The 22,978-nt window shown below is 40.0% G+C and overlaps 1 protein-coding gene across 1 annotated transcript in view; it reads left to right on the forward strand.

Moving 5' to 3' along the window:
* The window catches only part of adgrb2 (adhesion G protein-coupled receptor B2), a 150,746-nt gene that overhangs the window by 57,365 nt on the left and 70,403 nt on the right, over window positions 1-22,978 (forward strand). Inside the window, exons 8-15 of the mRNA XM_062435728.1 lie at window positions 482-588; window positions 1,743-1,937; window positions 2,401-2,469; window positions 2,981-3,089; window positions 3,358-3,504; window positions 8,827-8,914; window positions 9,777-9,879; window positions 14,448-14,491. Coding sequence (XP_062291712.1) covers window positions 482-588; window positions 1,743-1,937; window positions 2,401-2,469; window positions 2,981-3,089; window positions 3,358-3,504; window positions 8,827-8,914; window positions 9,777-9,879; window positions 14,448-14,491 — 862 coding nt within the window. The remainder of the gene's footprint in view (window positions 1-481; window positions 589-1,742; window positions 1,938-2,400; window positions 2,470-2,980; window positions 3,090-3,357; window positions 3,505-8,826; window positions 8,915-9,776; window positions 9,880-14,447; window positions 14,492-22,978) is intronic.

Raw genomic sequence — 22,978 nt, forward strand, 5'->3', positions numbered from 1 at the left:
TGCAGAGTTTCTCAAATAGAAGCCTGCCAGACCTTTTCTTTTAACTTCAAATAGCTGAAACAAGAACAAACCGTGTTTTTTTTTTTTCCTACACACTGTCTTCTTCAGAATTTGAGCCAAGAGCAGATGTGGTTCAGAACTCCTATAATATAAATGTAATTTTCTACATCATTCAAACTATAGCATTGGCTTTGACATCAGAACATGCTTGCCTGATTCAGGTAGACTGCCAGTGAAGCATTATGGCTTTAAGAACATCATATTAAAGTAAGATCAGAGCATTACATTTATTTAACTGAATAATTTTATAGATTATTTAAGTCAATCTTTTTTTCTTCGCCAGCAGCCTTTACTAGATTTTTTGCTGACTGCCAGGTTAAAACAACCAGCAGGTGTGAGATGCCAAACCGTCCTTAAGCAGATTTCATTTGAAAATTTGATGACTTCCATATCAAGTGTTTGTGTTTCTCTTTCTTTCTAGGATCTGCTAGTCGTCGTTGCATGCTGGACAATAATGGAGTTGCTTTCTGGGGTCCTCCGAGCTTCGCCAGATGCGTCTCACTTGAATATAGATATTTACATTTATCTGTAAGTTCCCTTCTAAGAAATATGTACTCCCAAAGTTCAGGAACACTCTCTACAAATGATACTTTTCATCATCTTCAGCAAGAAGAAAACAGATGTGTATACTGGTCTAAGTTACATCGTTTAAGCCAGTTCCTTGCAGCACCACTCTATCATAACTCACCTTTAGTAAATTTAAGAGGAATGGTTAAATCTGTTTTTCAAAGTTGGTCTTTTTTCCCAATTTTTTTACTTCTTCACCTATCATGCAACTCTCCTCAACTTTCTTTAAAAAAAAGTTTACTCAAAACAGAGGAGTGTCTTTACTCATGGCTTGCCGGTATCTCTAATTAGCTTTTCCAGAGCTTCGCGCTCACACTTATCAATTAATGAACATAGCTAATGAATGTGTTCATCAGCCAGTCTGTTTTCCTGCTCTGTGAACTTCAACCTTTTCCATCTCCTCAATGAAGACAGAAGGAGATGGGGGTCAGGGATTGTGCATGAGAGCTGATTGCACTGTTAGCTTCCTTTCCAACCTTTCATTAACACCAGGAGTCAATAATTAATTTTCTGTGATTGCTGTTATCTTCTGTTCGTTCTCTCTCTCTCTCTCTCTCTCTCTCTCTCTCTCTCTCTCTCTCTCTCTCTCTCTCTCTCTCTCTCTCTCTCTCTCTCTCTCTCTCTCTCTCTCTCTCTCACTCTCTCTCTCGCTCTTTCTCTCTCTCTCTCTCTCTCTCTCTCTCTCTCTCTCTTTTCCCCTCCCTCCCTCCCTCCCTCTCTCTTTCTCTCTCAGAATATCACAAACACACACAGGATTGCTTTCGGTATCTCCTTTTCTGAACTAATGAGATTCAATTTCTGTCTGAGAGTGATGCTAGGTCTTTTTTTGCTTGCCTATTTCAGGCACAAGGAGAAAAAAATGTACATATGCCTGTCTTTAAACATCTCGCTCGCTTCACATCCAAAACATTTCTGTGATTTCTTAGGAAAAAAAGATGATGTTTGGTTTGTTTAGTCTAGTTGTTTTTGACATTTTTACCAGCTGCATACATACTTACGTGCTATGGTAAGTGCCTATGGGCATGCATCTCATCATCTTGAACATACTTACCAGTGGTAAAACTATCAACTTCCAAAGCACTCTTTCTATTTCTGTCTCTCTCTTTACATTGTAGTTACGAGAGCATCTCGCGAAGGGTCAGAGGACCCTGGCTGGGGAGGGCATGTCTCAGATCGTAAGGACTCTCCTGGAGCTCTTGCAGAGGAGGAGCTACTACAGTGGCGACCTTCTCTTTTCCACGGAGATCCTGCGAAATGTGACGGACACCTTCAAAAGAGCAACCTACATCCCAGCTCCCGACGACGTGCAGGTAGGGCAGAGCCGCTGAGCCAAATGTTGAAGCATCCACAGGTTGCAAAAACCATACAGAACATGTAGTCAGAGACACACTCACACACAGATATACTTATAACACCTCCAAATTTATGTAATGTCGAAGCTTCACTTTTTACTGCACAGGGTGTGCATAGCAATGAACTACAGCTGCACAGCTGCTATGGGCTCAAAGGGGATTTTTTTAGCAGAAAAATACTCCTATCTCAGCCATTCATTTGACAGAAAGTATTTTCTTTTACAATAAAACCATGTACAGAAGACCAAGATCTGGTAGAGAATAAAGTGCAGTACCCTTTGCTGGTGGATACATGGTAGCTTGAAAATAAAAGATCATGCCTAACATTTAGTGTGCATGTGAACACATACAAATGAGATGACAGAACATGGTGGAAGTACGGCATTATGAACTGAACTGAATCTTCATCTTTTGTTCTTAGAAATTCTTCCACATAATCAGCCACATGTTGGACATGGAAAACCTAGAGAAATGGGAGGACGCTCATCAGGTAATTTATAGCAACTGTGTGTGTGTGTGTGTGTGTGTGTGTGTGTGTGCGTGTGCGTGCGTGCGTGTGTGTGTGCATAACTTTGACTAAAACTGTATGTGGGAGGCAGGAGATGGGATTGGGGGTGACCACGTCTCACATTAACATTTCATTATTAGTGTCATTAAAACCCACCTGTTTACTAAACACAACAGCTATCTATTAATAATTCTTTATCTGTGTGTGTCTTTGCTCGTTGGTATGTTTTTGTGTGTGACCCAGCTCGATGCCCTTGAGTTGAGGTGTGTTTACTTGCCATCTGGACACGATAAACAAGCAACCAAATATGATATTATATCCCACGTGGTTACAATTTACTGCCCTGGAACACGTTGAGTACTCTAGATTACGCAATGAATATAAATATTTCAGTGGGCGAGACACATCTCATAGAAGGTTATTCATGGATTATAATTACGATGGCAAAAAGATTGACACTCACCCCTCTCTCTTTTCATCTCCCCATCCACAGGTCGCTCCTGGCGCTGCTCTGTTGATGAGGATATTAGAAGATTTCATTCACCTCGTCGGAGAGGCTCAAAAGCCTTTTCAGAGTTTTCTAGTTGTTACCAACAACCTCAGTAAGTGTCACATGACAAGACGTGATAGAGAGTGACAAAAGATAAGCTGACTATCAACATCACTGTTAAAAGACATCCTAATCCTAACCCTAACCCTAACCCTAACCCTAACCCTAACTACTTGATTATAAAATTACGGATAGAATATGGGTGTTTCTATTTTTTTTTACATAGCAAAAATACTGCCCAATTATCTATCTGTAATGCACTGTTGGGCTGAGTCTCATTTGCATAATACATAAACTTCTGATATCTTATGCTTATCTAGTGATAACTATCCAGCGAGAGCCAGTGTCAGCAGTTTCTAGTGATATCAACTTCCCCATGAAGGGCCGGAGAGGGATGAAGGACTGGGCCAGAACAGCAGAGGACAAGCTCTACATCCCTAAAGAGGTCTTCACCGTCCCAAATGAAGGTAGGAGAAATAAGACAGATATGCAGATCACAGGGTTTTTCCACACTTTGAGCTTTTTGGTTAAAATCTAATGGTCACGTCCATCCCATGTACTGTAAACACGAGTAAACATAGTAAACATATTGGTTGTGGTTGTTTCAAGATTTTTTCTAAAATCAACTAAACTTGCAGGAAGGTACACCTTGGTCCAAGCATGCGACACAACTCTAAACCAAAAGGCACACTGACTCAGGGTGACCTGGATGCCATCAATGAATAGGCCTTATACAGGCCTGTCGTATAATATGCATTTGTTTTTATGATTAGGCAGGATTTGTTCCAGCTTTGGTGGGGGTTTTCTAGAAACAAGCATTTGGACAGAACAACACTATCGAAATTAGGCTGTGATGTTATTTTAAGATCAAAGAGAGAAGTTCCAGAAGTCTGTCTACAGTCAGGTTTGAGCACTAAGCTCACAAGCATGATTCAGATCTTTTTTTAGTTGACATCTTCACTCTCACACATATGAGGACCTGTTATCAACCCACTCAACGCTCTCTTCAGCCAAGGTCATACCAGCTCACTAAGAACAGTGATCCCCAGAGTGACTTCATGCACTCAGAGATGAGTCTCATGGAGGCAGATAGAAGGCTTCTCAAGGACATCGAAGGGTAATGCTGAGAAGGATTTAGACTGAAAAGAGGCCCTGGAGGGCTTTTCAAGAAGATGCAGGTCTTTCATTTGTTAAGAAGCATGCTGCATCCCCTTGAGAGCATCAAGTCCTCACACAATTTTGAAAGGTGTGTCTTTGCTTTTAGCAACAAGAGAGTTAACTGCTGTTATATATTACGGTTGTGATTTGTTTTTCCCCATGGTTTTAAGTAAAGCCAAGAAACAAACAAAGTGATTATCCAAACCCACACCTAGAAATAAAAGTGTGGGAGAATATGAAAAGAAAGAAGATATCAGGAAGCCAATAGAAAGTTGTACAAAAGAAACAAAGGGACTTTGAAGAACATGGTTTTTATTAGATAAGAGAATGCCAGTGTCAGATGCAATCCTCTACCAATGCAAAAGGTCACAACCCACAGGAAATTACACTGGCTGACTTCCTGTCTGCCACTCCATCCCCTGTCCATATTCCCGTTGAGAAAGCCTGCAGACCAAGAGAACAGAGCTGTCTCAGACCTTTGACATGCACTAATGACAGTGGCTCTCTTTGATTGGCGTTCAAAAGATCCTGTATGCTGTATAACCTCAGGGCACCTCACCTCAACTACTCTCTCTATGTTCAAAGTAATATTCTTATTTTATGCATTGCCTCTGAACCAATCTACCATCTAACCATCCGCGTTGCTTTTATACAACAGAGTGTGCTCATGAGTTATTTTGTTCAGGGTTTTTTTTTTTCCTTCACATTATATGGAACAGCAAACTCAAAGATACCTCAAAGGATAAATGTAAGGCTGCGATTGGAGACAAAGGAGTGTTAGCTTGAGCTTGTTTAATGCATTTGCGGTGTTTCCTTCTTTCTTATTCTCCATTCATCCTGTCTCTTTTTAGTGCTTGTTGTATTGCTTGCCTTTTTTCCCTTCATCTGAGATTTTTTGTTCATTATCCTCATAGTTTGTGGTAGTGAATGTTTTGTCTCTTGCAGTGCTTGTTGTGCAATAAAAGTGACTGACTGCCTCACATTTACACTACCATTTTCTCATATGATATTCAGCACATGCTTTTGCCATTTTAGCCTATGCTGTTTGGTAAATTGTCTCATCCAAGCTGCATATAGCCTCATGAGTTAGGACATTATTAGTACTCTGCCCTGTGGGAACTCTGCCTCTTCCCATTGGCAGACCATAAGTTGAGGTCTTTAGTTGATTGCTATCAGTTTGTTTGGTTCATTTAACCTGTAATGAAAGCCTGTCTCAGATGGACAGCTTAAACATGCTCATAAAGGCCCATTGGCACCTTTTGTGTGTGCACGTGCGCACACAGGCGCACATACACACAGCCAATTGATAGGTTCATGAATCGCTTCACTGGGCAGAGGCCGCGACTGTTCTTCACTGATTTTCGAGGTGACAAACTCCCTCCCTCCTCTGTCTCTCTCTTTCTCTCTTAAACTCAGATACAGACTCTCTGTCTCATAGCCATGCCCACACATACATCCAAACACACAATACAACAATGGCCTCATATTTCAAATAAGCATCTGGTTATAACCGTTAACTGGTTTATTACTCAAACAACAACACAGACCACATGAGCTCTATTCTCTAATAATAAGTTAAAGACAGGCTTCATATTTACAGTTTTCACTATAATTGTGTTGAGTTAGAGTTGACAATATGGAGCCATTAAATGTGCTGAAACAATGATTATGTTCAGTAGGAATTGAACAGCATTGTAGGAAATAGTCTCATTTGCTCTCTTGATGACAGTGAGTTAGGCTGGATCAATACCACTCTCATTTCTGTGTGTGAAGTATTAGGCGAACAGCCTAGCTTAGCATAAAAACTGGAAGCAGGAAGAGCTAGCCAAAATGCTAGCCAGGCTCTGCAACCAGCACATCTCACTAATTACTAATTAACATGTTGTATCTTATTTGTTTTTAACTAAACACAAACAGGAATGTAATTATGATAATTTAGCATTTGTGAACCACACAGTGACAACAAGAAAACACTTCAGGAAGTCATTGCACTCAGCAAGACATGGTTATAGCAGGTACAGTAAGTCCCTGTTAAACCACAGCTCGTCAGTGATACAGTCTTTCTACAATAGATACAATGTGTGAATTTTTTAGTTTTGGACTTTTTAGTATTTTTAGTTTTTGAGCTTTTGACTGAACCAGATTCTCATTTATGTTATGTTAAGTTATGTTATGTTATGTTATGTTATGTTATGTTATGTTATGTTTATGTTTATTTCAGACATAAACGAACAATTTCAATTCCAAAAGGAAAAAAGAAAATCAACCAAGAATGAAACAAATAAAAGAAGCAAACAATGACATTCTTCTGGCAGAAACTGTGCCTGAAAAGGAGCAGGATGAAGTTTACACTTAGACAAACTAAGCTTAGCTAATCGCTCCAGCTTCACTCTTAACCCACAGATTTGTAAGTGATAACAAGCTCATCTATCTCTTGGTAGGAAAGCAAATATAAGAATTTCCCAAAATGTCAAACTAGTCCTCTAAACATCTACAGCATGACCAGTTTATAAATAGCTCAAATTGAATTAAAGGAAATCTGGTTTGGAGTGTTGAGTGGACAAAAGTTTTGAGTGACACAAAAGTGCAGAGGAAAGAAGTCAGGTAGAAGGAAAAGAGTAACTCATGTGGAACTGTTTGGACAGAGCTCTCGATCTTTGATTAAAACTATAAATTATGGCTTAGCATCAACTCCAAGCATATATTTTCCTGACAAATGGCACGCTAAAGTTCACAGCTGGTGGTTTGCCATTTTGCCGGATTACATCTGACCACCAATCATTTAGATGTTCAGTAAGGGGAGAATGACGAAAAGTCTGTTCATAGGAAATTAGAGTTTTGGTGGAGTGCTTTTGTGGTATTAATCATCTTCAAGCGTAGGAGTGCCACCCCCTCACACACTGATTTACCATTTACCCACAATACACTGACTTTCTCATTTGCATGCCTTTGCAGACACTGTCCAATTAGGATCCATCACACTTGCAGGCTTTCTCATGCCGACTTTGATCTGTTTTTTTTTTTTATTTGCCTCCTCACAATCTGAGAATTGCTTTTTTTTTCACTGTGGAGATCTTTTTGTCTCTTCCTCTTTCGCTCCTCATCTGTCTTGCATAGCTATCTCTCTTCCTGAGTATTACCTCTTTGGCAGCAGGCAGACAGATTTTGGATGAGTCACCCTGTACGCCTGATACCATCAGCCCCCTCTGTCTCTTCCTCTCATCCTCTCCCTATCGATGCTCCTCCATTGCTTCCTAAAAGGGCAAAGGAGGGAGTGGCATCTCTCAACATGAACTCTTTCCCTCTTACTTTTCCTCTCCCGCTCCCTTCTGCCTCCCACTCTTGAGACAAAGTGACATTTACAGAGGGACACTATGTCTCCTTGGGAACCCCTGCTCTTTTTGGTGAATGAACACTGAAGGGAGTGATGGAAGGCAAGGGGTTGTAAAGAAGGCTGTTGAAAGGGTGGAAAAGATGAAAAGTGGGTTGGGAAATGGCAACAACAACAGAGGATGATGAGATGGGAGAATTCTGAGTCAGAGGAAAGAAAGGAAGAAAAAAAAGAGAGGGGGATTTGAAACAAAGGAAAACCAGAAAGGGATAGGGACATTGACACAAGTCTGCAATAAGACATAAACTTAATTGAAAAGAAATTGCTGAAGTTAATTGCATGTTGGGATGATGGACTTGTACTTTTCCCTTTTATGTTATTTTTCTTTTGGATTGGGGTGGGGGTGTTTCCTTATCCAAATGGAGGCGAGGGTGTACATTTGTGATATTGGGTTATATAAATAATATTAACTTGACTTGACTCGAGATAAGGCTTCTACACTAGGTCTGGATGAGCAATAGGTGAGCTACTAGCTGCAAAAAGAGGGCAAACACAAATGACACAAACAGTGTGTCCACCCACACTAAGTGTAAAACTAAAACCTTAAGTGGGTTAGTAGTAAGTAGTACGTCTTCAAAACAGCAGCATAATAAGTTTGAGAGCGGAGTACACTGCTGTCACATAATGCTTCAGAAAAGGGCGGCAAATTAACTAACTTTTCTCCAACAGAGCATTTGTCAGCGGCAGCTTAAGAGTAAATGTAAATGAAGGCAAAATTGCAGGTTGATGAGACAGATGAAATCTGTGCTTATTTGCTTCACCAACTAATGGCTGTGTTTGCTTTCAGTTGATTTATTTCACATTATTGCAAATACCAACAGCATATTTCAGTTTATAATTAGAACAGCAGATTAGGAGTTTTTGTTTTATTTAGGAAAAAGTGTTGTTTTTTTCTTCTATCTATTCTTCTGCATTTCTCTATTTCCCTTGCCAACATACAACTTGAGCTATGTTCTTGTTGTTGTGTAAAATATAAATTGAGTCCTTAAATTATTGGCTACATTTTATATGTGATGCTGCAATTATCCATTTATCTTTGTATTCCAAGCAAAAAATAAAACACATGACTCAGTATCTCACAGGTGATGTTGTCCTAAAAATGTTTTTTTCAGCATTCCAAGCTGAGCACAGGATAAAGCAGGTCTTCAAAGTAGATGGACAGATAGATATAATGTTGATGTTTTAGGCAAAGCAGGCCAGCTTTTGGGGCTGATCAGCTGCAAAATGTTTTGTGTTTCAGAGACAGAGACTGATTCAGAGTCTACAATGTACTACGTCATTGGAGCCATCCTGTACAGGACGTTGGGTCTCATCTTACCAGCACCAAAGTGAGTACTTCTATACGATCCAGTGACTAATTATTCATCATTTCTCATGCAATTCAAACTATATCCTGTCTTCTGCTCTTTTTTTCGTGCCCTTTCTTTTACCTTTCTCTGCCTCTTTTTTTCAACACTTTTTTTGACAACTTTTCATCTCCCTTATATTCTCTTTTATTGTTTTTTATAGTTTCTATTATCTCTACCTTCCTATTTATGTGCCCTTTCTTCTGTCGCTTCTTCCTTCTATTTAATGCCAACCTCCAATTCGCCTTCTGTCTTCTCTCTTATATCATCTCTGTTGCTTTTCTCCTCTCCCTTAGTCTGCCTAGTCATCAGACAAGTCTCTTAGATCTCCAAATAAGTACATTGCCCTGCTTGCTGGATATTTTTTCCATTTCTTTTGCACTGTCAATGTATTTTTGGAGGTGTACAGTGGGCTTTGAATGGGTGCGGGCCTAATGGGTCTCGAAACATGCATAGAACTTTCATTTGCAAAAAATAGGAGTTAGAAGAAATCAAGAGGTTGTCAAAAGGCCACTGTGATATGGTGTTTGTGCTGGCCCTGGGCCCTTTTATTCAGGTCAGTGCTCTTAGTTGTGGATGAGCTGGATCTGTTAAAACCCTTTTTTCCCAGTAGTTCTGCTGAATGTATTAGGTCCAGAGCTCTGTTTAACTCAGGCACTGGCTTTGCCTTTCTGTCTCAATCTCTCATTATATGAGATTAAAAAATGTACGTTTATTTATTTATGTATTTACTCATTTCTCAACATTGTCAAAACATCAACAGACAGACAGTTTAAACCAAACCTGAATGTGCAGTACAGTTCTCAGAGTAAATTCTATTTTGTGTGTTTTTGTGTCTTTGCAGTCCCCCTGCCGTGATCAACTCCAAGATCTTAACAGTGACCGTACGACCGGAACCGCAACCCAGTGAGCCCATGGTGGTGGTGGAGCTCTCACCACTTTTCAATGTAAGTAAAATAAACCCAACATTGTTTTAATGCAAAACAAAATATGTAATAAATACATAAATAAATATCCTGTATACAATTAGGGAGTGGAGAACATTATTCTTTCATTTTCTTCATCTAAACTTTCCCAGCCACTTGAGACTCATTTGATGTAGTGTGTAACTTCTAACCACCAGAAAAAAAAATTCCTTATTTGCTCAATAATATTAAAGTGTGTAATGTAACAGAAATGCAAATTATTCCATATGAAGCACTTTCTAATGCAAGGGGTTTGTATTTTGTATCATACGCTTGTATATTAAGCGAGCTTTAGCTGAGAAAATAAATTAGTTTAAGGCTTTAAAGGATTCTTTTTCTCCCTGCTGACCTATGTTTCCTGAGTTCAGATGAAAGAGAAATTGCTGCATGCTATAAAGTGCCATAGTGCTGAGTGAATTGCCTGAGTAAATGCAGACCTTTTTGACTTCCTTATATTGCAGTGTCTCCTGATACCTATTCAGTTTATATTACAGTTGAGTGTGTTATTATAAATGACTCGTGGGGTGTTTTCAGTGGAAAGGACCAAGTGCAAGTTTAATGAGAGGCACTCTTCACAACCTCAATAAGATGTGGGTTTCATTAACCATTCTTCTGTGTACAGGTGGGCACAGTTTTGAAAATAATGTTAAATATTGAATGGTTCTCTCTAGACAAAACACACACACACATACATACTGTACATACTGTATATGCATGCTAAAATTTTCCTATGAAATTGGTCTCATGCTGTGTCAACCAGGACCTGAGGGTCAATGTTATTGCATAGTTTCATTAGTAAGACTTTGTATTCATTCTCCATCCCCCGCCACTCCATTTCTCCGCTTTAAACTGCTGATTCATTAAATAATTATGGCATTTCTTTTATATGCCTTTATATTTTATCCTCCTATTCTGCTTTTAAACACTTTTGGCAAAGCAGAGGAACTGTAGGTTGCACGCCCAGTGTCTAGAGGATGATGTCTTAATGCTGAGCATAGCAGGCTGCTGAGAAACGCTACAGTTACCGGAGGCTACCGCTGAGTGCAGGCCCTTCTTGGCACAGAGTATAGAACAGGGCTAGGACAGTATGTGGAGGGCAGATGCACATATGCATAACCTCGCCCAGTGTGGGTTGTTTTCTTCTCCAAGTCTAGTGTTTGCAGGTCTCATACATCATAGGACAAAGTTGTATTAAACTATAACTATCATAAAAGAGATTATAGCTGTTGACTACAATAATGGTGAAAATGTATTGAAATGTCATCGTAAAATGAACATACCTCTCATTTCAAATATCACATGACCAAAGAAGATAGAAGTGATTAGCATAATATTCATTTGGTTTCTATTGAAATGCAGTTTGCCCTGTCAGTCTTTTCAAACCATAATAGTTTATATTTCTATGGCGGATCCACCACTACCTTACCTCGTATTACTTGACACCTTGTAAATACACTGAATTGCATTTGCAAAGACCATAAATAGGATCAAAAATGGGGTTTGATTTAATGAAAATGTTAAAAATTAAACCCTGCTAGAAATAGCTAGCCTGTGTCTGTCATAAGTAATGATATCCGCCCACCAGCACCTCTAAAGGTTACCTTTTGGAGAGAGCCTGCTAGCTGTCTGTATGCTGAGATAACTGGCTGCTAACTATAGTTTTAAGTCAATCTTCTCATGTAACTCTCAGCAAGAAAGTGAATAAGTATATTTCCAAAAAGCTACTCCTGTAAAGCAAAACAAAAAAACCCCTAAACCTAAATAATGCTAGTGGACCTAGTAAACAACACTGCCCACCAAATGCACACACACAAACAGGACAGTTGTTGTTAGATAATATTTATTCGCATGCATGCAGGTATGTTTGCCTTTGCTCAGCTTGGCCTGAACTTCATCTGGCAGTAAATATTGAGCTCCTGAATGCATGTACAGTATATATATATCAGACCCAGAGCAGGCAAGAAAGTGAAAAGGAGAGCAGAGTCTCCTGTCATGGTCTTCAGCTGTAGCACAGTAGGTTTCGACCTTGGCCAGTGTAGAAACACGCAGCTGCTGAAGCAGTGCAGTGGCAACAGCTGCCTTGGGCTTCATTCTCAAAGGGGGGTATATGGGGTCTCTGTGCATGGTCATGTCATCACCAAGAGGACATCTGTTCAGTCAGATTTCTCTGGTGCCCAAGTATATGAGTGTCTTTAGTGGTGAGTAAGAAGCAGGAGGCCAGAAAGCTCTGTGTCGTCACAGTGGACCAGTAGATTAGATGCCAAGTGCTACCCATCCTTCATCTACCCTTTTCAATTGCGAATGGCAGCCCTGGTTAGCTTTATGAACATCAGCCATAAGCCTTTTTGGTAATTTCACTTTAATCCAGTTTACTTTGATCAGTCAGAAAGCATCATCCTAGTTGCTCCATTTCATTTTCTAAATCTATATTCTAAGATATGAAGTGGGGGGCTTTTAAGACTCCCTGAACGAGTGTGGTCCTGTTCTGTTACAGTAGCTCATTTCATCTGATTAGTTTACCATATTCACAGCCAATATGCATTAGGAATTTTATCACCAAATGGCTACCACATGTGGCTGTAAATACCTTGAAGAAGATGGCTGTTCCTTTTGAGAAAAAAGGAAGAAGAAGCTGTTAAGGTGCACACCATTATTGCCATCCATAAATGCAGCTGTTAGAATCAGACACACTTCGTTCCCTTTGAAAGACATCAGTCGAGCAGACGCTGTCATTATGCAACGTATCAGCGCTAAAGAGGAGACAGACATTGTGGGAGTACACTGGTGTCACTCCTGCTGTAGTGTACAGTCGGGCACAATGCCCGCTGATTGATAGCGGAATGCTAACAGAACACGCCACCTTAATGCACGCCCTGCGATATCTAATGTCGGCGACGGCCGTCTGCATGTGAGCTAGAACAAAGAGCTTCATCAATCTGTGTCGCCTAGCCTCTGATCCTCTGTATGTAAACGTTGCATCACTCGGCCCTTGCAAGTCCAACCATGCAGAGACCCCTGGATTCACTGATTCATGGAAGATCACTTACGAACTGTTCAAAGAAGGAGGGGTGACCTTGCCTGAGTGCAGACTTGAATATGTTTCTCTCTCTCTCTTTGCTCGTTTAAAACACTGTTGATATTCAGAAAATATTCAGTTTTCTTTTAAAGCCATCTCACTCAACAAGAGGTAATTTCTTCAACTTTTCCTCAGGCTGTAGTGAGTCTGCTTACAGTAGATATCATCCCTTTCATAATGGACACAGCAGTCTGGCTGTAGAAATATTGCTATAATCCCCTTTACCATCAGGGGGAGCTCAAAGGCAAAGTGCTCATTGCAGGACTCATGAATGACCAACAGACTACTACAGAGAGGGATATATTTCCCTCTGCATCAGCCCAGTGGGAGAATAACCTCTCACTTGTGGGTACCTGATGCAGTTAAGAAGAGGAGCGATCAGTCTTACTCTAAAGAACAAAGAAGACCTAATGGTTAGTAGGTCAAGCTCTCAGACTACGATTGGAGTTACTCCGTTTGTCAGCACTAAGGCACCAGTTTGAGTCTTTTAATGCTTTTCATTTGGGAATAAATGTAAGGACAGAATATTTCATCCACACTAGACAGTCACTAGTTAAACTAAAAGCCAATGACAATCCAATTCTCAGCAAATGAGGCATACAGGGTGAAAGGGCACAGGCGACACTTTATAAGTAATCAATGCAGAGATCGCCGAAGAAGTTGTGATGAGTCAGTTAAAGGTATTGATCCTCTGATTGATCCACTGATTGAGTCATAGCAAGTCTTCCTCCGCGACCACGCCTGGCTGAGCTTTGATTACCAGATGATTCACCTGCCGTTCGACCCCCAACGATTGGCTTTTGGCTCCAGCGAGTCGATGGATTAAGAGTGAGCTGATAGCAAATCCCCTTGCTGAGGATTTATTTTCTTTCTTTCTTTTTTTTGAACGTGTTTTTTTAATCACTACCAAGAACACATATGAGGATGGTTAGGGGCCTTTGTGTGTCTTTATACTGTTACACACTCTGTATGGGACCATTTTTCACAATCAATACTTGCTATTCTGAAGTATATTTTATTGCCTCATCGTTGTTCAGTTTTACTTTACTACTTTCCATTGTTGGAAAGTAGTAAAACTGTAGTTACATAAAGAATTTGAATGCTTTCCCACCACTGGATGTTTATGACCTCCACTTGCTGTGTATTATTGTCCATGAAATGGGTTTTCTTTTTTGTCTCCAACTCTCAATTCATTGCTCACACACCTTGACTCTTTCTGCAGCAGCAGCTACTTGCAGCTCTGTGCTCTGTCAGTGACTCTTTCTCTATCGTCGCCCCTCCCACCGTCTGTCTCAATCCTTCTCTTTCATTGTCTGTTTACCTCTCTCCATCGCCCATGCAGCGTCACTCTTTCTCCTCTGGCAACAAGCTATTATGTGTCTTCTCTGTCTCTTTCTCTCACTCATTCTCTTGACTGGCAGTAACAGCTTATCTTCTCTCTCTCTCTCCCCCCCCCCCCCTCTGTATCTTGCAGGGTACATCAGATCCTCAGTGCGTAGTCTGGGACTATGGCAACCTGTAAGTTACTCTGAATGATTCTCATGTGTGCATGTCAGTGTGTATGGTGCAGTAATGAATGTGTTTCTGTGTACGTGTGAGTTGATGTTTATCTCATTGTGCAATGGTGCCCAGTCTGATTTGTTTTATTAATCAACTGAAAACAGTCTAATAATGTTCCCCATGTTATTGTTAATTAAAGTAGTCATTTAGAACAAACACTGTCCTCTTTGTTTTGCTAAGAGTTCAAAAGTGACATCAACCAGAACGCCTCAGCCCTCTGGAGCATGTTTTCCTTTGTTGCAGTCCTCTTTCAATGTTTAATTTTACTTAAACCATATTGAAGGTTTCATTTGCAATTATGTGTTCCATTAAGGGCAATCGGTTTAACTGGAACAATCCTGTCTTGTGGCATCAGTGACCTAAAGCACTATTTTCTACCAAATGGGTTTTCCCTCATTCGTCTATGTAGGCCACTGACCCTTTGACGTTATTTGCTCTGTATAGTGGACCATGTATTGAACTACAAAATGTAAACCAGCACAATTGATCATGCCTTTATCGCCATTAACCTAAATACTAATAGGGATAACAGTTTCTGTCACTAACAAACTCATGTCAAACTTGTTCAGTTTGGTTCCAGGTCATGGTACCCTTTCATTTTCACAGTCACAAGCCATTATCTTTAAATCGTCTACATCTTCTACTCATGCCATTAGAACTGAACAGATGTAACACTGTCTCTTACAACATATATTTCTATAACACTAACTTTGGGGGAAATTAAATTGTTGTCTGGATAAAGTTCACTGACTTTACACTACACAGAATTCATCAGCAGGAGTTTTGCGTTAGTGCTTGGGTGCATAAAACAAAGGACTTTGACACTGATGGCTGTGGTCACATGGCAGTAAAACACTTACAGTTAGGGAATGATATTGGTTTTGGTTAAATATTTGAAAGCTGAATGTATTCTCATGCATGCTTCAGTCAGCTTTGACCTTTTCAGTATTTGACCAAGACCACAGTCTTTACCTCCAATTGATATAGTCTTTTGAGTTGCCTACACTGCTAAACATTATGCCTTAGTTACAAGGAAATAGGGATAGGAAATTAAATATATGGACAGTGTGTTGGAGATACATTCAGTGTAAATGTTTCCTTTGAGCTTGACAGTCTTTTTTTGACCTTGACAGAAGTTGACAACTACTCAAGTTCTTTGCTTATATTTCTTGAGCTTTCAACCGTATCACATAGTCTTTGTTAACAGATGAAGTTTAATCAGTTGTCATGGTTGTCATATAAATTTCCATTACTGAATGCTTTTAGAAAAAGTTGAGCTTGAGGGATCATTCATCTGCAGTTCCATGACAGGTGATCAAACCTTTGATTTCGCTACTGAAGATTATGTGATATGGGCAAAAGCTCCAGAACAAGTGAATATGTTTGTCAATATTTTCCTTGTTACTTAAAAACACAATTCAGGTGGCGTAATTTTCCCAGCTAAATACTCATGCATATTAGTTGTCCAGACAGATTTGACAAATGATGCTTTGACAGAGCAAATGGCTCTAAGAAGAATTGAATTTGTCACGTCGCCATCACAGTAGGCCTCCCTATCTTCTGTGACAGCAAGATGGATGACACAAAAATTCTGGTCAGCTCAACTTTCCCCTTGAGATCATATTAGTTTATCCAGTTCTAGAGGAGTGCTCTCCTGTGACCAAAGCACACAATGTGAGCGCTGGTTTCGCAGCGAGAGGATAAGACACTGTAACTTATCAAACTACCCCTCTCCATCAAGGTAGGAGGTAAACAAAGCTCTGCAAAGTCAATTAACTAGCCGCCAGATTACAGCTGCAATCAAATTAAATTCGCAGACATTATGAGGGCAGGGAGCCAAACAGAATATAAAGTGGCAAGGTGGCGGTGATGTCTATCAACCAAACATACTCAAGCCGGGGGGCAATGTGAAAAACGCCCGTATGTGTTTGCCAAGGATTAGTAATATGTATGCAGACACAAATACACTAATCGAGGTCCTATGTCAGATTTAGACATTACCACATTAAATGCTATGTGTAATTCTGAATTCCTTTGATATCACGTATCAAGTTAATAAGACCAAAACAATAATGCTCCAATTACCATCACTGCATCTCATCAGCAAGTAGAAGATTTGTGTTTATTTTCTATGCTCATGTCAGCTGTTCCTGCTCTCCTAATTTGACAAGAGGGGACTATTTGTGTGGTCCATAAGTGTTCTACATTTGGAGCTGATGCACAGACTTGACCATTTGCTGTAAACAGCCTGCAGTCATCAGAACTTACTGCACAGATGCTGTTTGGAAAGGTGCGAGGCTGTGAAGCCCAGCCAACTGGTGCACTTCAATTAAAAAAAAAGAAGAGAAAAAAAAGTTCAGAATTTGTAGCAAAATCTGATGGTCACATATGGAATTTATCATGTCTACATCATGTACACCATCAGCACAAGCAAAAACAACTGCTCAGGGATCAGCATAGCATGCATACATGCACTGAATATTCCATTTGCTCCCCTGCGTAGAGCAGTAGATCTTAGCTGGAGCTGGGCGGGAGCGCGCAGTTGATATGGGCAGAGAACATGTTGTACAAAGCAGCCGTTTGTTTGCTGGATGAAATCACCTCTCTCAGCCTGGCTGTCTCTCTAACTGAGCCACAGGCTTTGAGGTTGAGCAGAAGGCAGAGAAGAGGTGGAGAATGTATAGATAGCAATGCGGAGGGAGGGCAAACACAGCTCCAGCTGAACCAGACAGCAAGAGGGGAAAAAAGTTAAGCTCAGAGATGGAAAAAATAACATTGTCACTCTATGCCCTGCAAACACATAGTATATTTAATGTACTCACATCCAAATAACAGACAAATAGTAAAGAGATACTGTACTGTGCATGTATTTTTCCCTTAAATAGTTATAATGCACACATGTAATGTAGACTTGAAGATTAGAGATTGCTCACGTCTCTAAAGCTTACTGTCATATCCATCACAACTGTCTGTGCGTATGGTTTTCGGCAGTGGTGGTCTATTTAGAAATCTGCAGGCGATTTCAGCGGTAGCTCTCTCCCATTTGCGCTTTCTCTCAGCTGGCTAAGTTAGCCAACAGTTTGTGGCATTCACAGTTCATCTCAGTATTTATGTGTGAGTGTTTATTTATTTATTTTGCCCGTAACAGGCCCATATGTCGGCACCATCTGCCCACCCAAATCGTTGCACTCGCCATCCCTCCCTGTCTTCCCCCATGTGCCTGTCTCCTCAACCTACTCTCAACCTGTTTTCATTTGCCTTGCCGCCTTGAATAGATACTGTTATGTTTAGCGCTCATAAAAGTTTTACAGGGTTCAAAACCGGGAGCCCAGGTTACAGGAAGCAAAAAAGCTATCAAGAGTAAAAATGTACCCATTTTCTAACCCTGTTTGGAGATATACAAGATACTGAGATAAACTAAACAAGGCACTCCTCTGCTATTTAGGTCTACTTGAATCACTAACTGGGAGCTTTCTCAAAAATCTCTCTCTCTCTGTTCCACGGGAAATGAGTGTTCAGCCTCTCTTAGCTATGGAGTTCATGGCCTTGCCTCTGGCATTTCCGTGCTTTGACCCTCCCTATGCTTCAATATGGGATATCTGACTGAATCCCTACTGACACACATACACACACTGTACTGTGGGGCACTTATCATATGTCTGCTGCTTTTTCAATCAGAAAAAAAGCCTCTTTCCTGGCATCTAAGCAAAATGTACATTGCACCACTCACACATTTATTTATGCGTCACTCATGTATTTCACATTCCATTTCTAATAAGTATAGAAGCAACATACTGTCATACAAATGTCAAAGCTGAAATAGCTCTGTATCATAGGCAGCGGGCAACTAAGCAATCTCCTTTTAAAGCATGCTTAAAAATATGACCAAGTAGTTAGAGATAAATGTAATATACACTTTAGATGGATGGATGAAAGTAAGCCTGTGAAGGGTTGAGGGTCACTTAATCCTATTTCTAATCCCCAGTGGTCTTCAGTTTGATCAGGGATCAGTGCATAAAGACCCACCCTACCCCCACTGCCCATCACTGCCATAGAGCAATAATGGCCTGGTGTGCAGCACAAGTCACTCTAACATCCTCAATCTGACACGGTAGATTGAGGCTTGCTTTGGGCTCAGACAGATCTGGCACTGTTATCAGTGTTTGGCAAGGGCAGGTCTCAACCTTAAATGAAGTAAAACGTCAAAGTCATATCCTGCACACTGCCAAAAACTTGCTGGACACAAATCTGGCCCAAATGTAATCACATTTATGTTACAAAAAGGCATAGCGGCAAGTTTTGATCTTTTGCCAAGTGCATGACACTTTTGTCATTCTCATATTGGCAGTGTTATGGCCCTTCAAATGTTATATGTTACTATGTGTATCTATTCAACAAGTGAATGAATGAAGAGATGGTTAATAAACTGTATACACGTCTTGGTGGTTGTACCTCTGAAAGTATTGTAGATTATCAGCATCTATTTTTGGCCTTTCATTTCTATTACCAGACTATGCCTTTACATTATAATTGGTGTCAGGCTGTAATTAGAAGATGTCACAGTTTCTATATGGTTAACATAGTCACCCAACAGCAAAATGTTCTTAGTTCAAGCCCACTTGTTGGAGTCTTTCTGTGTGGAGATCCACAGATCCAAAATATGCAGGAAACTCTAATTTTCTGATATGTGAATTTGTTTGATAGACTCTGTCCATGAACTCCACCTCTTGCCCAATGCATTCTTTTCAGGCTTTAGACTCCTTGACCCTGAGCAGAATAAATAGGTATAGAAAATGGAGAGCAATAAGAGAATGAAATTGCTAGTATGCAGACGGTGTTAGAGGAGACAGCAGGCAGTTGGGTCTTAAAATAGCCCTCCATATGTTTACATCTGTGCAATATAATAGCCTCATATGACAACGTCACAGATAATACAGTGCCTATCATAATTAGTGATCTGCCTTATTCTGTTTTTTTGTTGCTAGTTTCAAAGCAGTTTCAGAACTTCAGTTGAGTTTTGCGAACAATCTGTTTGGTATTGTATTGTATCAACATATCAATTATTTCCATGTGCATTTATCTCCACACAAAGATAAACGCGTATGCAGAAACACACTAACACACTTAACAGCATAGCCACCAGGAGGAGGGGGGATGGAGGGCTGATAGGGCTTGCTCCACTTTTCCATCTGACAGAACAGAAGGGATCAAGACTGTGTCAAACAGCGAGTCAGCACGGTAAGAGGGAGTCGGCCAGTAGGGCTTATGTGGGCTCTGCCTCCACAGGGCGTTTCAGGCATGGACAGGCTCTCAGCTCATTTCCCAAGCTATCACAACAGTCCTTAGAGAGCGCGTTAACATGGTAGCTTCGATTCTAGTGTAGCACTCGAGTTCTTGTTGAGGACAGTTGGCTTCATGGTACTTTTGATGCCTTTAAGTAGCTGGTACATGCTGAGATCAGGTAGAACTAGTGCATGTCCAGGACTGAGCTATGATTTCTTTCTGCTACTGGACTTCATGGATAAATTTGGGCTTCCTTCACTTCAGGAAAATTGTACTTTTTAGTATGGGCAATGTAATTTTGTAAAGCAGGTTAGGATTATTTATATTCAGGTTTTTTGTTTTTTTTACTTAATGCATTATTTTTATTGATTGCAGGTCATCATGTGACAGTATTTTACCGTATGGCCAGGGATAGTTTGTAGAACTGATGTTGTTTTCCTTGAACGTAGTCTTAAATGGCGATGAAGTTATACATGTATGTATTTGGAGTTTTGAACAAGAAGACTGGCTTTCTGCTGTAAATTGGAATACATTCGCTCTTCACTGCTGAACCTGTAGAGTTTAAGAGCCACAGGGTAAGTAACAATCTCTGCCCCTTTAAAAATAGCGGTTATGTCCAGATTTCCTCATAATTTTGCACTGCTAATACACTCTAAAAGATCTTACATGTAATGTGCTGTCAAGTTCACTATTTACCATATGTTTATCTTGTTGACTTGCACATTATCCTATTTACTTCTGTCCTGCTTGAAGTAGGTTGAGAGGGCACTGTGTTAACCCAACCACAGAGTTAACCCATTTGGCCTTAGCAGTTCTGTTTGAATCATTGACAATATGCTCAGAAAATGTGCAGTTTTAAGATTAATCCTCTTTTGTTTCTTTAAGATTCAACATTTTGAGATATTTAGTTTCAAAAATGAAGAAAAAACGATCAAACAAACAAATAAACAATTCTTTTTTCAGGATTTTTCGGATTAATAATCAACTTTCCGCAGGAGCCACTTTCTTCACAGAATACAGGCAGTCAAAACGACAGACCATTTATGGCTGTAGATGAAACCTGTATCTCTGCTTTCCTGTTCACTCACTAGCTTGCACACCAGGAAGAAAGATAATCCTGCGAAAGAAGCTTATAAATTAGCTCATGGACATGCCAGAGAGCAGATTGGAGTGGTGGAGGTCAATGACAAAGCATCCTAGTCGCACGAGAATCAAAAAGGAGACAGAAAAAGGGTTTTGCGTGACAACCGCACATGAAAAGAAGAGAAATAAATTTAAGCAAGGACAGAACACTTACCTTTGTCAAAAAGACCTGTTCAAATACTTGTTTAAAAGTGAGTGAAATAGAAAGCAATGAATATGTACAAGAGGAATAATGGTGTAGTGAAGTACCCATGTACTTTGCTATACAAATATTTTCCTGTGGACTTGTGAATGTCACCTTTCCTCAGATTGATCAAAATGTGATAGTGATGCATGCATCAGAGGCAATGTTTATCTAATATCCACTATTTCCCTGGATCGTTCCATAACACATGGGATTCACATCAATACATATTTCATGTTTGAGATACTATAACTGAGGTAACAAATGGAAACATAAACTGTACAGTCTTGCGCATAAACATCACAGCAAGCTTTAGATAATCTCATAGCATGTTTTACTGGTTTTAAGACTCATCTTTACATCAGTCACTGGAGGAGAGGAAAGCTTAGTTCCTACAGAGTTACTATCTGGGTCAAATACATTTATGCATGTGCAGACACAGAAACCGCAAGGAAATGCAAACATGGGCCTACACTGTGGCGAATGCTGTGGGAGTAAATGTGTGCCGGTCAGTCCTGCATAATAGGTGGAATGAAGGGTTGAGTAGGTACAGATGATATGCGTCATGTGAAGATTTGCTCCAGTGTTTTCTAGCTGTATTGAGAGTAAAGGCCAATATGCACTGCCTCTGGTGAATGTGCATTCTGGCTCCCGGCTGTCTGGGGTGTAATGTATATCGGAATAGATTCCATCGGTTGGAATAGATGCTCTCTCCCTCACTTTTTTCCTCCATTTATTTCAATGGCTTCAATCAGGAAACTAAACTCCTGGGTTACTACAGAGCTAGGAGAGTACAGAGATGACAACATAGCTACAGAGAAAACATGATCTTTACAACATTTATTTAAAAAAACATCAACTCTTCACATCATGGCACAATCAGATCAATCAATTTGCTTTGTCCATATAAATTCCCTTAAGTTCTTTGGTCTGACGTCACACCGGTTGTGCATCTTCTTGAGTCTACTGTACTGTGCAGCAGTGTTTTTAAATTCTACCCTGCATGTTTTAGATGTTTTCCTGCTCCAGCACACTTGACTCAAATGTCATTATCAGACTTCTGCAGAGCTTGATGATGAGCTGATCATTTGAATCAGATGTGCTGTAAGAGGGAAACATCTAACACATGCAGGGCAGGGGCGCCCTGGGACCAGGATTAAAAAGCACAGCTGTATAATATATTGAGAACCTGGCAGTAGTAACGCAAGCACCTGGTAAATATCTTATCATATCAATAATCAGTCAAAACAGATGCCTAGTGTCCAATATGTGCATTTTTTCACCCAACTGTGGACATACTTCTTAGTAACCTATATAATTCTGACTGCTGTTTTTATTTATCCTCGCTAATTAAACGTATGCTCCGGTTGGAGTTGCGCAAACGTATGTTGGCAATAATATGCGCTCACCAGACTCCATGAACCAATTAAAAAGGCTGTATGTATTCCCACCCTTACAAGTGTAACAACTGAAGAGCCTTGGGTTGTCAATCAAAATCTAGAGGTCTAATCAGGCAACTTGAATGAAAACACCTGTGTGGGTATAGTGGGATATATCATATTCTTCCATTTTTATTTATGCTTTGTGCCATTAGTTAAACAATGATGTAAAATAGTGAATATACAGTTAAGCTGCATTAAGCAAGTGGCCGACCTTTTTCACAGCAGCAAAATCTCAGTTGTGAATATTAAATTGAATGAGGGATGAATTGTTGGTTCACCGAAACAATTACAGGCTCACTTGAAAAGAACAGAGTATACTGTTGATGTAATTAGTAAATCCTGTGCTTTTCTTACTATGACAAGTCAAAATCTCTACTATGAAAAAAAGCCTTT

This window comes from Scomber scombrus, chromosome 16, assembly GCF_963691925.1.
Source record: "Scomber scombrus chromosome 16, fScoSco1.1, whole genome shotgun sequence".
Taxonomy (NCBI): Eukaryota; Metazoa; Chordata; class Actinopteri; order Scombriformes; family Scombridae; genus Scomber; species Scomber scombrus.